The sequence below is a fragment of the Cydia strobilella genome, chromosome 12 (genome assembly GCF_947568885.1).
Source record: "Cydia strobilella chromosome 12, ilCydStro3.1, whole genome shotgun sequence".
Taxonomy (NCBI): domain Eukaryota; kingdom Metazoa; phylum Arthropoda; class Insecta; order Lepidoptera; family Tortricidae; genus Cydia; species Cydia strobilella.
In genome coordinates this window covers 13,338,247-13,356,223 of record NC_086052.1, presented here as the reverse complement: position 1 = coordinate 13,356,223, position 17,977 = coordinate 13,338,247, and the positions used below count along the sequence as shown (strand labels likewise).

General features: G+C 40.1%; 3 protein-coding genes across 3 annotated transcripts in view; 2 read left to right on the top strand and 1 right to left on the bottom strand.

Moving 5' to 3' along the window:
• The window catches only part of LOC134746188 (inositol hexakisphosphate kinase 1), a 356,169-nt gene that overhangs the window by 91,571 nt on the left and 246,621 nt on the right, over window positions 1-17,977 (top strand). The window lies entirely within an intron of this gene.
• LOC134746200 (essential MCU regulator, mitochondrial) overlaps window positions 1-17,977 on the top strand; it is a 158,494-nt gene that overhangs the window by 134,646 nt on the left and 5,871 nt on the right. The window lies entirely within an intron of this gene.
• Window positions 3,274-16,171, bottom strand: LOC134746205 (uncharacterized). The gene is made up of 10 exons (XM_063680531.1): window positions 15,959-16,171; window positions 15,701-15,798; window positions 15,218-15,403; window positions 13,529-13,643; window positions 12,844-12,916; window positions 11,031-11,178; window positions 7,849-7,984; window positions 6,975-7,127; window positions 5,866-6,026; window positions 3,274-5,225 (listed from the first exon to the last, which is right to left on the bottom strand). Exons 1-10 carry the CDS (start codon window positions 16,046-16,048, stop codon window positions 5,048-5,050), a joined length of 1,338 nt encoding a protein of 445 aa, XP_063536601.1. The 5' UTR covers window positions 16,049-16,171; the 3' UTR covers window positions 3,274-5,047.

Genomic DNA, 17,977 nt, shown 5'->3' with positions numbered 1-17,977 from the left:
GCTGGCGTCCACTAGACTCGCCGAGGCGAATCGAATCGCAATAATTCGCCTTCTATACATTTACTATGAATGGTAAATACGATTCGACGCGCCGCGGCTCTTCATCAATAGACGTAGTTTCATAGTAAATGTATAGAAGGCGAATTATTGTAATTCGCCTCGGCGAGCCTAGTGGACGCCAGCCTTAATACCTATTGTAACGAGTAGGTACTTACTAGGCTAATAAAATAAGACTTGTGAATTACCACCTGAAATTGATTTTTAAAAGAATAAAAAAAAACAATATTCAATATAAAAATAAATAACAATTTCTTGGTACAGCAACATGCACCATTGACAAATAAAATGTATGACAGTGTACCATTGACACTTTTTTGTTGAGTAACTGACAAACAAGTTCTGCTGCATTCATAGCAAAGAGTAGTATAATATATTCATAGGCTGCATTGAACAAGTTAGGTTGAGTTTGTTTAAAAGAAAATTACATAGATAATTTACTTGGAGGATATAAGCAAACGGAGTATTCATTAACAGGTGTTCCCCTCTGTTGAAACTCTATGACCTATGGTCATACACATTGTATGGACTGACGTTTAGTTGACAGCTATTTTTACGTTACGTATTCATTTTGACGTGCCTCTCCCCCGCAAAAATCGGCACTGTTTTCTACAAAAAATTACAGACAAGGCGTCTCCGTTTGGTTACATCCTCTAAGGCTGCCAAGGCTCGCACAGTGACATTTACAACCGCCATCATGGGCGGGACAACAATATAATAGGGAATATTACTCGAAACTGCGTAGAGGGCGCCACTACCACAATCTGAGGGTCTATCACAAAACAAGAAAATCGAAATTTCGTTATCTAACATCTCTGTTACACTTGCATATTCGAGCGATAAAGAGGTAGACAGCGAAATTTCGGATTCGCGTTTCCCGGTAGGTCCTCTGCAAATAAACCGCCGTGATGCATCATCGTCATATTTTATTATCTCTGAAAACTTACTCTATGGTTTACTAAACGGGCTAGTGCTGCACTCTGGTGGCAGAACATTGCAGTCCCTCCAGTGCCGGCCCGAGTCCTTGATCAGGGTAGAGCGAAATCGGGTTTTGGTGCCCTTCGTTGAAGCTTTTTACCTAAAAGCAAAACGAACCGTATTTTGGGCCCGCGTCACACTCGCGTCTTTTAAAACTTTTTTTTTTCTCATTTGCCATTTTGCCCCCCCTTGCCATCCGGCGCCTAGAGCGGCCGCTCCACGCGCTCTACCCTAGATCCGGCCCTGTACAGGGCTACAGGGCCGGTCGCTTATTATGCGCGTGCAATAGAGATAGCAACAGACGGGTCAATGTACAAAAATCTATGTGGGTAGCGTCTCTGCTTTACGTGCCTACCCAGTGGCACAGTTTGGCAGTAGAACCTTGTTGTAACAATCGTTAAGTAATTTAAGATCCACTTGCACAATTCCACTAACCCGGGGTTAACTGGTTAAACCGTTAACCCAGTGTCAAATTGTACTGGTAACCATGGTAACTTCAGGTTTAACCGGTTAACCCGGGTTACTGGAATAACTCGTGCTAATATTGATACCAAAGCAAGCGAAAGTTCCAAAAGTGTAATCTTGAGTGTTGCGAGGGTTTCAAGGCATGAGGGTTAAACAAACTTTACTACCGAGTAATAGTACATTTCGATGCTAGTGCGGAAAGTGTGTCATTGTCAAGATTGTCAAGAATGACATATCCGCACGTGTATCGAACGACGTTTTTTTAATACAGTTGCGAAAAAATAAGAAAAGCAACAAGTAAGGAAAGGAATTCGCAACTTTTATATTATTAATTCTGTGACACTGACATCATTGACATTGACATTATGAAGATGTGTTTTTCAAGCTTTTATTCGACTAGAATAGATTTTGTTATTATTATTGAACCCACTTCAACGAAAGTTTTTTTTAAATGCATGTTCTATAAGACAGAAACAACTGTAAATATTAAAATATTGTACTATTATTACCTAAATATCGTTATTTATGATTATTTGTGTATCGTATATTTATAAAAACAATATCGAATGTTGCCTTTGGAAACTTAACCCTTAAATGCATGATTTTTTCTTTTTGCCTGGAATTAATATATGTCTTACATAATTGTTTACTGATTCTAGGAAAAATTAAAATTAAAACATCGATTTTCACTGCTTAACCAGTATTAGAAGTTACATAGGGTAAATAATAATTTATGTAAATGTATACAATTATTGGTAAAAGATATATCAAAAATCTTACTACCATTAGAAATTTATACTATTTGTAATATACCTATAATAAAGATTTTAAATATAAATAATTACAAACCCCGAAAAAACCGCCTAAATTACATACTAAAAATCATCAAATTTTTCCAATTTTCCGCCATTTCGTGTTAAAAGAAATGTAATTTTTTTAAACTTAAATACTGCGCAAAATAAAACAACGGAAAGCGTATTAATTTACGATCAAAATAATTATACAGGACCAAATAGATTTTACCTAATTATGCATAAAATTATATATTTTTTGTTGTGTACATACATACATCACTATGCATTCAAGGGTTAAAACATTCTTGCAGTAAGAAAATACGCCTCTTCTTTGACAGGCGTTCCGTTCCATTCAGATAACTTATTAAGAACGGTTTTCAACATTAAAAAATAAACGTGTTATAATAATTATTATAATGATGAAGAGGTAAGTAATAAAATATGAAATATGCATATTTTTCTTATTCTTACATTAACAGTAGGTTTTTATGTTGATTACGACGTTTAAACGAAACTAATATTAACACTCATCAATAAGTAGTCATGAATTGGAACAAGTAAAAATTTAAAAAAATTGGAAAAGTAAAAAGCACTAGTTCGCGAAAACCAACTTTCCGCACGCTAAACAGCCACGAAAAGTAGTAGTTTTTGAGCAACTGTATTAAAAAACACATTTTTTTACTACACCAACAAATTAAATCGAAAATTACAAAACAAATTCAAATGAATGCAATTAAATATGTATCATTAAAAAATGCGAGGAAACAACTCAAAAATTGCATGATATTAGTTACTTTGCCACTCTTGTGGATAAAATGCAATTTTCTCATCAGTTTTTAATAATAAAGAGAGGCTTTACGAGCTGGTATGGTAAAAAAACTTGATTTTGTTTGCGCTAAATTAGTCAATTAATGTATTAAAATAATTTGTCAATCACAAACTAGTTTTGACTACAATGGACTATTAAATAAAAAAAACATACTTGTGATGTACTTATTTATTATTCAACAATGTGTACAACATAATAAAAAACGCTACTTTCTGGAGCAGTCGCGTTAATTAATACAACAGTCTTCGAGTATATACAAGGCACTCGCAAGTCTCACAACCCATGCAATACCAAATATTTCTTTAAATTTAATACAGATTATTCAGTCGCTTTTTAATTATTACTGAGCTCAAAACAGAAAAATAAAATATTTTGCACACAGGCTTATAAAAAAAGCAGCACTGTTGGATCTCGATATAGAAATTGACTAAATTGTAATATGTACATAATATCTTTACATAAAATCAATTGGTTTGCTACTATCAATAAACTATAAACTTTAAATAATTGTTATAATCACTATGAACAAAAGTTGAGCTTAGCAGCAATGAGTCATGTACAAAAATGTAAAAACCCTTCTATAATGTATATCCATAATGTAAAACAAAACCAACAAGAACATATATTCAAAAATATAGAAAATACAATAGGTAATTAGGTATGAAAAAAATGTGTCAGTTCAAAATATAAGGCCACAAAATATACAGCAATAATTAACTAGAATAAGGGTTCGGACTGTCAAATATACCTAACGTATAACAGAACGGCAGTTGTAAATAAAACGTAGACTACATATACGTATAGAACACACCCATAACACAACTTACTCAATGTTACTATTACAGATATCTACAAAAATAACAAATGTTACAAGAAATTCGTGTACTATTAAAATTGTGTACCTAATGTTCCGAAATGATTTCTTTATCCAATCGATTCTTGAACTTTTGAAGCAGTGGAACTACTTAAAATCTTAAGGTGCGTTCAGGCGGTTTAGGTCTGCTGTAAACTCTAAATGCTAGCATGTATTATACTAGCATGTAGTTCATGTAGTGCGCTAGCGGCGCAAATTTGACTTGGATGCACTTTCTAAAGCCTTAAAATACTTCTAGCAGCCTCTATTTGTTTTGAAAACAGAGGGATTGTATACATATTAAGGGTTTATATGCACTTGCAATTACAATCGTGGCGACGCGCCAAAGTACTATTAATATTTTAACCATTAAAAAACTTCAATTGTTGCGGTTTGGTGGGTGACGCACTGACGCAATGGCGTTTCGATCTTGTTGAGCCCCTAGGTAGCAAGTATGGCGCTTGTACGGTCCTAAGGCTAAGCGTATGCTGGGACGCAGGCGACGCAGCAAAGCATTTTGCAGATTTTGCAGGGCAGGGCAGTCGGGACAGACATAGGCCCCCTCCGCATGCTGCGACGCAGCTCCACTCCACGCAGACCATTCCTAGCTATTACAAGAAGTAGACGTTTGACGAACAAAATAAGTTCAGAGTCAATCTGATTGTGAACTTAACGAGTGGTTGCCGCTTTACAGTTTGCCAAAGCTTAGAAAAAGTATTTGGCAAAGTGATGAAATAAATTATATTAGACACATTTCCTAGGAAATCTATACATTTTGTGAATAGCAATCGGAAATTTAAATTTAATATTTCTGGCAACAATTCGTTTTCGGGGGGGGGGGGGGGGGGGTAAACTATGAAATATTGTTAAAAAAAATCGTCTCGACGTGCACGCGTCGCGCAGATATCTGCGCCGGCACTACAACGAGGCGCAGATCAGAACAGACACGTCCGCGTCGCACGTGCCTGCTCCGCAGCGTACGTAGCTAAAGGACGTTCCACACTTTACAAAATCTGATCTGCCCTGCGCCGCGTGGAAGTGCGTCGCCTGCGTCTCAGCATACGCAGCGTGCTAATGGTCGTGCAGCAGGTCCCACAGCGGCAGGTCGGCGAGCGCGGTGTGCAGCTCGTGCCGCAGCTGCGCCTGCAGCGCGGGCGCCGCGTGCGCCGCCGCCGCGCCGCGCGCCCACGCCGACAGCGGCGCCGAGCCCGCCAGCGGACCCAGCCCCGTCGCGTGCAGGTCCATGCCGCTGGAGACCAAACGTACCTAATGTTAGTCTGGACATGGCGAACCGGAACTGCAATGGTTTACGTGAAACGTGTCGCGGACGACCATTGCGCGCCTTCAGGCGAGGCCGAAGGCCGAGCTGCAAGAGGTTAGTGCTCAAACACAGAATAATAATACAAGTGCCTAAATGCGAAGGCCGAAGGCCAATCTCCGCGTAGGGCCGAAAGCCCGGAGTGTCCGACAGGTGCGCGCTTCCCGCAACCTCCCCAAAGTAATCCTAATTGCGAAGGGCAAGGCCCTGCTCCTGCGTGACGCTTTCGTAAGAGGCGAAATGCTGAGCTTCATTAGAGCTAAGCTCGAACAAGAACCAATGACCGACTGTTATAATATAGATAAGAGAGCTAAGGCCGAGCTCTGCATAGGGCTGGTGTGATCACGGCGTAGTGCCGTGCGAGGCTAGAGGGTAGTTGAGAGGGAACACAGCTTGGAATTGGCCCAATGTCCAAGTTTGACTGAGGAGAAGGATCCGCATAGGAACAGCTAAAGAGCAGAGCTTGGAATAAAAATTGTGATGTTGGCTCGCCTAGTTGCTCGGTCTTAGGCCTCGATCGACTGCGTGAATTGCTTGGCTGAGATGCCTCATATCTTAATTTATTACTCACTCCATGTGTAGCACGCGCAGGTCGTGAAGCTGCGCGTAGGGCTCCCACCGCGCGAGCCCCACACTTAGTTCTAATCGTAGTGTGTTGTCGCCGAACGCCGCCGCCATTCGTCCTGAACAAGACGCGCCTAGTGCCTTTATCCGGTATTCGTCGTAGCCGATCTGAAAAAGGGCAAACGTTATTACTATTTAAAGAAATTAGGCAAAAAATGGTAGTTCATGTATTTAGGTTTATTTCATTTCATTAGGTTTAGGCAATCGTAGGTAGGTATGTCAGTCAATCAGTTGCGTCTGCTCCGAGTTCCGACGTTAACTTCACAGCCAGAACTCTGTAGGTACGTAGTGTTATTATCTATTCTATGGTGGTAAATTTATTTAATTTTCAAGGCTTTCGACTAAAGATAAAAGTTAACAATTCGGAATAACCTGCAAGTTTTTGATCCGCAATGTGACACTGAAGCAGGTCTTGATGGGATCGGGCCGAGACACGCTGACGTCGTTCACGCGGTTCACTGTGGCCAGGTTCTTCACCCAGCCCGCGTCCGTCTCGAACTTGCCGATGAACGATATTGGCCGCATATGACATATTATTTGTACCTGCAAGTCCTTGATCCGCAACGTGACACTGAAGCAGGTCTTGATGGGATCGGGCCGAGACACGCTGACGTCGTTCACGCGGTTCACTGTGGCCAGGTTCTTCACCCAGCCCGCGTCCGTCTCGAACTTGCCGATGAACGATATTGGCCGCATATGACATATTATTTGTACCTGCAAGTCCTTGATCCGCAACGTGACGCTGAAGCAGGTCTTGATGGGATCGGGTCGCGACACGCTGACGTCATTCACGCGGTTCACTGTGGCCAGGTTCTTCACCCAGCCCGCGTCCGTCTCGAACTTGCCGATGAAAGATATTGGCCGCATATGACATATTATTTGTACCTGCAAGTCCTTGATCCGCAACGTGACGCTGAAGCAGGTCTTGATGGGATCGGGTCGCGACACGCTGACGTCATTCACGCGGTTCACTGTGGCCAGGTTCTTCACCCAGCCCGCGTCCGTCTCGAACTTGCCGATGAAAGATATTGGCCGCATATGACATATTATTTGTACCTGCAAGTCCTTGATCCGCAACGTGACGCTGAAGCAGGTCTTGATGGGATCGGGTCGCGACACGCTGACGTCATTCACGCGGTTCACTGTGGCCAGGTTCTTCACCCAGCCCGCGTCCGTCTCGAACTTGCCGATGAAAGATATTGACCCGATCTAAGGAAGAATATTGGGAAATTTAGCTTTATCTAAATAAATATGATCCAATTCGGAAAGTTCTGTTGCTTTTTTTTATATCTCTAACTTTGATGGAGTATGAGTTTTCATTTTGTTTTGGCACAACGAGCAAAGCGACTAGCGTTCGACTATCTTACTACTCAACTTACTTATCTTCTTATTTTTCTGTCATCATTATCATATATTTAAGATACCCTTATACTCTTGTCGGTGGAGCGATTTCCATATGTATGTCGGTCCTCTGCCTTCTCTTTGACAGCCTCATATGACACGACGTTGAGTTTTTCCTTACGCAAGAAACGTACCTATGTAATATAGATGCAGTAACAGTTATGCAGGTACCTATTACCCGTTCATTGCTGACTGTTTACACGCCGAAGAGAACTTTTATTGCAAAAAACACTCGTTCGTCGCTATTTGTCGCTGGCAGGTCGTCGTCGTGAGCTAGGACAATATTTTAGACTGCGTCCGGACTAAAGCCACAACTCCCGCAGATGGAGGAAAGAGCCACATTTCTGTACAACGTGATGCAGTATTCAGCGTACGAAATTAGATAAAGTGGTAGTTCCAGTGCTGTTCGGTTCGAGGGAAGCGCGCTCTCCGTGGAAACCTACCGATGTGAAACTGGTCAAAATAACATATTAAGTAATCATTGGAATAACAGGTTGGTAAGTTACTTTGCTCAAGAAACTATGAATACCTTGTGCATAAAGGTGGCGTGTAAGGGCGGTAGTTCCAGCACTTCCGTCCGCGTCTGCAGTAAAGTGCGCCGCATGTTGATCAGCACCATATCTATCACCTTGTTGCCTTTCGCAGCCAGGTTGCTCACCATTTCGCTACGAACATAAAACGTTTCCCATAGATAGACCGTGCGTTGGAAGTTGGAAGGACTGTCATCTTGTGACCTAAATCAAAACTTAAACTGGACATTTCACACCAATCATCAGGCAGCTTCGCGCTACCGCCTACTTAAAAAAATATCCGCCGGCTTCTATCAGAAATAAGGTATTTGTAGGTAAATTTGTATTCAACCTCTGTTAGGCAGGTGTCCGAGGTGTAGATCACGTGTGATAATATACATTAATCGTTGATATATTACTACTTATATTTACTGCCGGCACAAAACAGTCGCCAACTCGAAAAAGTCACTTATCGCCACTTGTTACAGTTAGCTGCAGAAAAAAGGTGCCACCCCGGCATACAAACTTCTATGCCTTCTTAAGAAGTTTCTGAACAGCCGTCTAAACGGGTATGCGTATATATGTATTAACCCTTCGACCGTCAAAGATGTTAACTGACGCGTGCGGCTACAGCCCAATATCAACCTTCCTGCATTCCAATAAGGTTCACGATGACGCGCCGCGCACTATCGGCGTGGCGTTCAAAGAGTGAACCGTGAAAAATTAAAGAATACGTGTTGCAGGGACCAGTGTAAACCAGAAAATAGCGTATTAACGGGAAATCGTATTAAACGTGATTGTATTAAGCGGGCTCTACTATAGCTCTACTCTAATTCCCGATACGTAGTTACGTAACTATTTAATTAGTTTGATACATTACGTACTAATGGCACCAATTTGTTTGGCAATTATATAAATTAAACTTAAGCTAAAATAGATTAACGATCGTGAATAATAAAGCTCGCAAATTAGGTTATTTAGCTAAGTCAGTGGCAAGTTTCGTACTTAATTGTATTAATTTTCAATTTTCAATATATCGTCAGGTGACAACCAAAACTCACTAATTACTAAAAAAAATATTAAACAAAAATCAACCTTACTGAGATAATAATATGGTTCACTATGGATATGAACTTGTGGTGGAACTTGTTGTGGTGGTAATTACTAATTAGTGAGTTTTGGTTGTCACCTGACGATATTATAACCTATAGCAACATAACAGGGGTAACTTCGTAATTATAGACACGAGTAATGTTCACAATGTCGCCCACTTTTAGAAATTGAATGAACGAAACGCGTCGTCTCGGTTTGAATTTGTGGTTAAGTTTGGGACTTGTTAGATTTATTGCAGTTTTTTTCAGATTAATACAGTTAATCTGCTATTTTACATTGAATTGAACATTTCCTTGTAAGAAGTGAGGGTAAAAGGGTCCTAGCGTTTAGCCCTATTTTATTTGTTAGGAAAACTTACAGCTAGAGTAACAACTAACAAGTTAGGTAATGAAATAGAAACAGCGAGCCAATTACAAGTTTCCACAAATAGATTATTAGTGAAGTATTGTAATAGTTCTTACACTTAACTTAGTTAACTCGGAAGATACTATAAGGCCAACTGCCTCCGGCCGAACCCAAGCAAAACTCAGACCTGTGCGTTTCACCTGCGCAACCATCAAGCAAACAGACCCCTTCGCGTAGAGTGGGATGGAGCGACGCTTGACCATTGCCCCCATCCGCGATATCTGGGAATAACGCTGGATAGAGCGCTAACCTATAGGGCGCATTGTACTAACACGCGTATGAAAGTTAGTGCGCGCAACAACTTGCTGCGTAGGCTAACATCAACAAGTTGGGGCGCAACCGCGCACACCTTGCGTACCACCGGACTAGCTCTGTGTTTTTCTGCAGGAGAGTTTGCCTGTCCAGTCTGGCATCGGTCCCCACACGCCAGCCTCGTAACCGCCGCGCTCAACGACACCTGCCGTACCATCTCAGGCTGCCTTAAGCCGACCCCGCTCAACAAACTATACCCATTAGTTGGTGTGGCCCCCCCTGATATCCGCCGGGAGGTAGCCTGCGCTATCGAAAAGCACATACAGGAGAACGACCAGCGGCACCCCTTGCATGGACACATCCCGCCACCTGCTCGTCTCAAAAGTCGCAGGAGTTTCATGCGGAGCACCAGCCCCCTGCAGGGTGAGCCGCCCGATGTGCGCCGCTTGCTGTGGCAGACCCGGTGGCCCCCACCGGACGGGTACGTGCAGGCTTTAGAGCGGCTGCCGCCTGGCTATAAAGAGCCTTGGCCAATTTGGAAGTCCTTAAATAGGCTCAGGTCCCAAGTTGGTCGATGTAAGCAAAACATGGCCAGATGGGGACTGCTCCATAGCCCCTCAACTCAATGTACCTGCGGCACAGCAACGCAAACAATGGCACATCTACTGGTGTGCCCCGCATGCCCACATCACTGCTCGGAGCTGGATCTGAGGGACGCGACAGCCAGGGCTGTCAATACCGCTGCCTACTGGGCATCCATCGTATGAAAAGGAACCTCGACACGAAAAGAAGAAGAAGAAGATAGTTCTTCCAGCAGCAATTATAGATAGCTTCCCGTTTTTTTGGCCTAAAATGAATAACGGTTTCTTTAAGCGTTTAAATTCGTACTGATCGCAAAAACAGGTCTGCTTGGCCGATTAAAGATTGTGGCACATCAAAAAACTCGGCACCGCCTCAACCCGACCCGCTGAGTATCTCTCTATAACGCACACTTATCGGCATCGGAACAGCGGGGACGGCGCGCTTAGCGTTCGTGATTTCCGTCTAGGCGCTGCTGTCACACAGGGGCTGTAAGCGCGCTGTCTTCCAGCCGCAAGCGCGATGTCAACCAGCCGTAGCCATGCCTAGGCGTTACGTCGTTTCCGTTATGTGTGGTTAACGACTAGTTTATAGAGTGGATCAGTTGGGGTGTCTTGGTCTGGTGCCGACCTTGAGCCTGATCCAACTCTAAGGGTCGGTTGCACCAACTGTTTGTGTTCGTTAAAGAGTGCGCTAAATTTAATTGTATGGAAAGTTTCACAGTAAACCGCCGCGGCGCGCCGGTTGACGTTGATCAGTCTGTTAAGTGCGGATGGTGCAACTGGCACTAATATCGCTGAAATTGATGTCACTTTAGCGCGTCCAGCGACAAGTGTACGTTAGGCTTACACACCAGTAGGCCTCATGCAGACTGGGGTCGCAGCACATGACCTCGGAGACGCTGGTGCTCTGCCGCAGCACTCGCGCTAGATGTCGCTGCAGTTTTTGTCGCAATAGCGCGAACAGCGGTAGCGACACCGCCGCCGACAGCGGTAGGTCATCTGCAACAGAAGTTTATTCTAAGAACATTAAGAGATTTAAGGCGCGAGGTCATTTATGTAAATGAATAAATAGTTTTTTTACTACGTGACATCAGTATTTTATAGGGATTAAATTAAATACACTGACTTTTTAATCTTCCATGGGCGGACTTTTCACAGACAGCCAAATAACAGATCATGACGTCTAAATATTTATGTTTGTCTGTATGTGCCCAACAAACAAAGTTATAACACGAGTATAACACTCGCTTGACGGTTTCAGTTTACTTGTAGAAATTCTTATTTCAGATTGGTAAGTAGGTATTGTATCTTATAGATCACCGGATTTGGTGTCGGGTTTCCGACCATTTGATTACGGTAACTGATTTAGTTTCTATATAATTAATATGAATTAAATAGAAAAACTATAACAATCGCTGTAAATGATAAGAGGCATCTTGGTTCGTTGCTTGGTTAAGTCAACTGTGAAAACTAGGTACCTGTTATTTTTACCGGCTAAGTGAAAAAATAAAAAGTTCGGGCTCTGTGCGTCGTAGGCATTGCACTCGGCGTAAAAAACTCACCGTTACATGGTACCTAAGTAGATCGGGTGCAAGCGATTCTAAGATAGGTTTTAGAACGTATAGTATTACTACTCAACTATAAATAAGTAGACAACATTTAAAAGTTTAATTAGTTTTAAATGACGCCTTTTTGTTTAAAAAGTAACAATTATGTTTAACTACGCTTGGAAAAAATAAAACGATAGAAAAGGTGTGATATGAACATTAACTTTTAAAAACGCCTTAATTAATAATAATGTTATGAATGATCTACCTATCCCACGACGTTTATGTTTCCTTGCGGTGACTCGTCGCATAATCAATTTTGTGCAATAATTGAGTAGGTAGAAACTATTTAGGACTAAACTGTATGTAAAATGATTGACATAAACCGATAGACACACGCAGCAGCCTTTGAAAGACAAGCCAAGCAGTAATTATTACCTACATCAATATCGTTATCGCTGGAAAGGAAGGTACACCGGTACACCTGTTATCTGCTCTACTTATTAAAAAACATCGTCACTATCGCCAGTTGCTACACCGCCTTACTTAATAACAGATATATTTTTTACTTAGGTCATATCTTTTCCTTTCCTACTTTTCGGTCTTTTATAGCAGTTGTTTACTTTTATATTATAATATTAGATGGGTTATTGATATGCATTGCGGCATTTGATCCATCGATTGAAATCGTTGCAACTCAAGGGGCCTAGCTAAGATGCCAATTGTTTGCGCCGTAGCGAAACGAAACGCTAATGTTTCTCTGCCGCACTAATATGGAAGAGTGATAGGTAGAGAGACATTACCGTTTCGTTCGCTACGGCGCAAACGATTGGCATCTTGGCTAGGCCCTCAGTGGTCTGAAATGTATCGCAAAACGCATGCAATGCAATGTAATGCGGTAACATCTGTAGGGGCCATTATGTATACTATCAATTAAATACAAAAATTACAAAATCAATGTAAAAACAAAAAAATAATGATATAGCAAGTCAAGTAAATAATACTATGCAGAGACCTTTAATATACAAACAACAACACACTTCACTGACCACCAGTCGACCTTATCTCCTTCTAATAAGGTTCACGATCGGTCAGTGACCCTTTCAACGACACTCACCGATATGTTTGGCCAGTTGCTCGGTGGTGACGAACTCGTAGCCGCCTTTCCGCTGAGGCGAAGGCCACGACAGCTGCAAAAAACGACACTTTCTCTTATCATTCACTACTTTACTTAAATAGGGCGTTAATGGCGTCTTTCTTAATCAAATAATTTGTTTATTAAACGCATTGATGTTGCCTTAATTTTTGATCAGTATAGTTATTTATTTAGGTATCGTAATTCTCCAGAACTCTTCTTGTTAAGAAAGCAAATACCTACTCTGGAGATTTTTCGCAAATTTTTGTAAAATGGCCTGAAATTGAGCGTGCGAGTAATTCTGAAGACCTATTGTAGGTAATAAATCATACCAACCAATTTGTTCACACACGGGATATTTTGTAAAAAGGGTTTGCGGAAGCGAGTTTTAAAGGACTTATGCGAATAGGGTGCCGTTTTGCGATTGTTCATTTTATTATAATATCCCTGATGATCGTTGATAATAGTATTATCGTCTATCATCGGCAAGATCATCGTGCAAGCATCCACATGATCGCCTTTACAATGCAACTACCCGGCGATTCCCTTTGATGCGTGCCCAAACAACCGAAAACTCACGGTTCGCAGGCGATAATAGACGATGACTGGCGGGGACTACCGAGTATGCCCTCTACACCCCGCCAGTCATCGTCTATCATATCATCACCTTGACAAGAACTTCATCGTGCGAGAACTCGATGCCGGGGTTGATGAAAGAGAAGGCATCGTCGTCCACGATCAGCCCCACGTTCACGTCCGCCGTCACGTTGGATAGCGATATGCTGGAAGTATGTCGCTATTATGATATGCAATAAGGCGAGATTCCACTGACAACACATGATACCAAATCTGGCGAATAAGTTGTTTGCGCTCTATTGCCCACGCGTTAGCCAGCATCAATAGTAGCATATGAAACAACGCACCAAAAGTATCTGCCACCCTCGAATTCTCTTCAAAATAAGGACACTAGACTTATATTGACCGGGATATAGACCGTGAAAATGTTTCAAAACTCTAAAATAAGGGCAGTTCGCGTGGAAAGTTCAATTCAATTTAATGCATTTATTTCATGTAACCAGGACACATTTTATTAAGCTATCAGAGAATAGAAGATACGTATAGTCTGATACGTTACTTTTGATGCTGATTGCTGGCTGTACTACGGTACGTAATGTAAACGAATCTGTCCAGCCTTTCAGAAACAAGAACATTCGTGGAGCGTTCGCCAGAATTGGACGCAAACAAGGTCTATTCTGTAACAGATTATTGTGTTTATCTGTTGCTGTTAATCTTTGTTGCACAACATTACCTTAATCCATTAGGAAGGTACAGACCTGGAGTATAAAAAGGGTGGTTTATTGGCAGTTGAAAACTTGACAATATATTTTCGTGGCATGTATGAATCCTTTTAGAATAATACTATTTCTAAACTGCCAAAGTGTATTGAGCTGTAAGTAATTTAACTATCTAAATAATGAAAAAAAAAAAAAAAGTAAACATGACTTTATCTGTATCATCGAATGATGAAATGACTGTAGTCCCAATCCCATGCTAGCCCAATATGGGTTGGGACTTAACACACCCACCTTTGATTTACTTTAGATTGATTGCAGACCGGTGTATTATGTTTAAAGTCCTAAAGTTATTCAAGGCAATATTTGAGTCCACATTCCTTTGCTCTATCTTCATATACTATATTAAAAGTAATGATAAATACACTTACAGTTCTCTACATTAATTATTACTCTCATATAGGCATAATTTATATTAACGTATCACTTTAATTACCATATTGTTTTACTACATATGAGATAAAGCACATTTGATTTATAGCATAACCATTCAAGATGTCTGATGATTAATTGTAATATCTATTGATATTACATATATCCTATGTTGTTAGTATAATCAGACAATATTGTTAAATCAAGTGAAATTAAATAATAAATAGGTACACATTACTTCTAACAACATTTTTATGGGCCCCAGGCCTGAAATAAACGAATATTTAATTTAATTTAATTACTGTTAACAGATTCAAGTCTTAAGCGAGGTTTACACTAGCAAGAACTTGCATGCAATTTCCATTACATTGCGGTATCCGATAAACATTTTGAATACAGTTTACCTTAGTAGTCAGCAATGTAACGTAAATTGCATACAAGTTCTTGCTAGTTTAAACCTTGCTTTATGACACCTCAAGATGTCAATGTTATGGTGTGTCAATAAATAGATACACACACACACACACACACACACACACACACAAATAAAATATTGCTGTTTACTTCTTCAGCAGTGTAACAAAATGTATAAATAAAACAATAATATAAAATAGAAACAAAGAAAAACTCACACAACATGTCCTTCAGACAACACAGGAATGAGGTTATAAAGGTTCTCATTAAAGGCACTGTATTGGCCCTTAACATTGACCTCGCCGAGGGAGCAGCGCAGACTCAGAAGCATAGACTTGAGGTCCAAGGATACACCTTGCATGTGGAACGTTGGAGATTTTACCAGCTCTAGAGCTGTTAAATTGCTGCAAAAGATTTGTTGCCATAAATGTTTTAATAAAGTTTCCTTTAATACAATAATTTTAGTCTATAATCTGAAATAGATGTCATATATTACAGAAAAAACTGACATGTGAAGGTTAATAAAATAATTTGATTTGTAAGTAAAGTTGCAAATAATTATAGTCTGTTAATAATAGGCCAGTTTCAGAATGAAACATACTATTGATGAAACACCAAAATGCTCCCGTGAATTTTTACTAGCCTTCTGACAATCCCAAAAATAAAACTAGATTATTTTTATTTGCCACAAATATACTCACACTTGGGTGTTCTTTGCAAAGTAAGAAGTGTCTTCCAGCGTATCCCGAATAATTTGTTCTCCATTTTTTGCCAGTTGAAGCGCTACGTTAGTAAAACTCTGCAATTACATATTTACTTTATGACCATTTTCTAATTACAATAAAACAATATTTAAGAACGATTAAGCGAGAGAAAGGAATATCATTTAATACATAACACTTAAAAAAACTACAGTCGTTTCAGAGAATTTGAAAATAGGCATTAAAAACAATATTCACTCTTTTGATAACATCTTGCAAGTCTGGTTGTACTTTCGTCAGTAAGTCATCAAGTTCTTTCGCAATATCCACTGTTTCTTCTTCCGACATTTTGAGTTAAACATACCCAAATATACTATTATCTTACAAGAATTTATAAAATAAATAAATAATAACGTCACCGCGAGTTTGGAAACATATTGCACTGCTACTACACTACAGACACTACACGATTGCTTGACATAAACTGTTGTGTTGTCCTGAGGTGTTGTCAGTGTCACTGTCAGCTGGCTGTCAACGCCTGTTGCGTTTTGTTCTGTATCGTTGTTTGTAAAGGACCTATTAAGGCCAGTCCAGACGGGAAGAATTTTTCGCCAATCTGATTATAGTTTGTCAAAGCACTGTCTCATTTCAAACATAGACAGAGAGAATCATACTATCTTTGTCTTACACTAGTACTAGCACTTAAAAGAAAAGTTTTTATTTTATTTTATTTTATAATTAACTTATACCTATTATAATTAATCGATGTTCAAACTTCCAGCTTCAAATTTTCAGTAGTTTAGCATCTACATGCGTTTGAGTTAAAGACATTTTGTTTTATAATATCCCATACATTAAAATATCTAACAAAACTACCTTACTCTGTTTACCTCCGGACATCATACAATCTAAACCACTAAATATATGAAGCTGAAATTTTCAACATCAAATAAATACGACCGGCTTAAGTACCTATATATAATGAAATAATATTTTATAAAATGAACCCTTAAGGGGGTGAAATGGGGCGATGAAAGTATGTAAGAAAAATAAAAACAAGCATAAAAACATTATAATCATACTTTAACAAGTAACTGTAAATAGTTATTTGTGCAACAAGAGAGGAAAGTTTGTTTTTCTTGCGAGTGTTTATTTTGAGTACCGAGAAAGCGAAAGATTCTATAATTGAATCACGAGCGAAGCTAGAGATTCTAAGTTAGAATCTTGAGCGTAGCAAGGGACTCAAAAACACGAGATGTAAAATAACTTTGCTCTCGTGTTGCACACATAATTTTTCACCTCAGTAGTGAGAACATATTAAAGGTTCAAATGTATTTCGAATTACACAGAATAAACAGAAAAAAAAAGTATTATAATATGTACGATACGATACGATACGATACGGGACGGGACGGGACCGGACCGGACAGGACCGGACCGTACCGGACCGGACCGGACCGTACCGTACAGGACCTTACCGTACCGTACCGTATAGTACCGTACCGTACCATACCATAAAAAAATGTAATAAAAGTATGAAGTATGGCCTTCACTAAATTAAAAAGCTACATTGTGACGAAAGTAGGCTTGTTCGAGCTGCTGAGGTGAAATTTTTTTTTTTTGTGACACACTTATTGCTGACTGTACTTCTTCTCGTTTGCATCATGGAGACTACATAAAGGAGCCAAATCTCTATGTATGAAAAGTGTCCATCAAAAAACAGTAATTAGGCGGCGCCACCATACACCGAAATACTACCAAAAACAACCTACGTAAATTGGTCGGGTTATTTGTTGGTTCATGTTATACTCATGTCCCAGACCCTAACTAGCGCCACCGGAGAGATTAGGAACTATTATTTAAAGCTGAAAGCGGTCACTTTTGCAACAATTCTGCCATAAGAGATTGGCATCCGTTTATCGAGTACTTCTTGAGACCTTTATAATGAGCCTAAACTTGATGTGTTTGTGTTTTGCCATCGAGGAGTTCCTTTGGCTACCTACCGGCTGCATCATCAGAACACCTCCATGTTAGCATGTTATTGCATTGTCACCGGAATTACGACAGTGCTCCAAATTTCAACTGAATCAGATACCGGGAAGTGGTTTTAATTTTAGTTACGAGATTTGAAGCACTATATATTATATGTATATTATACAAAGGTAGGTAGGTATATACGCAGTGAAGCTAAATAAAAGTGTGTAATAAAAAAATGCTAACTTCAGTGTTTTTGTAAACATTTTTAATCTACGAATTAGACCTGGGGAGTCGACCCCT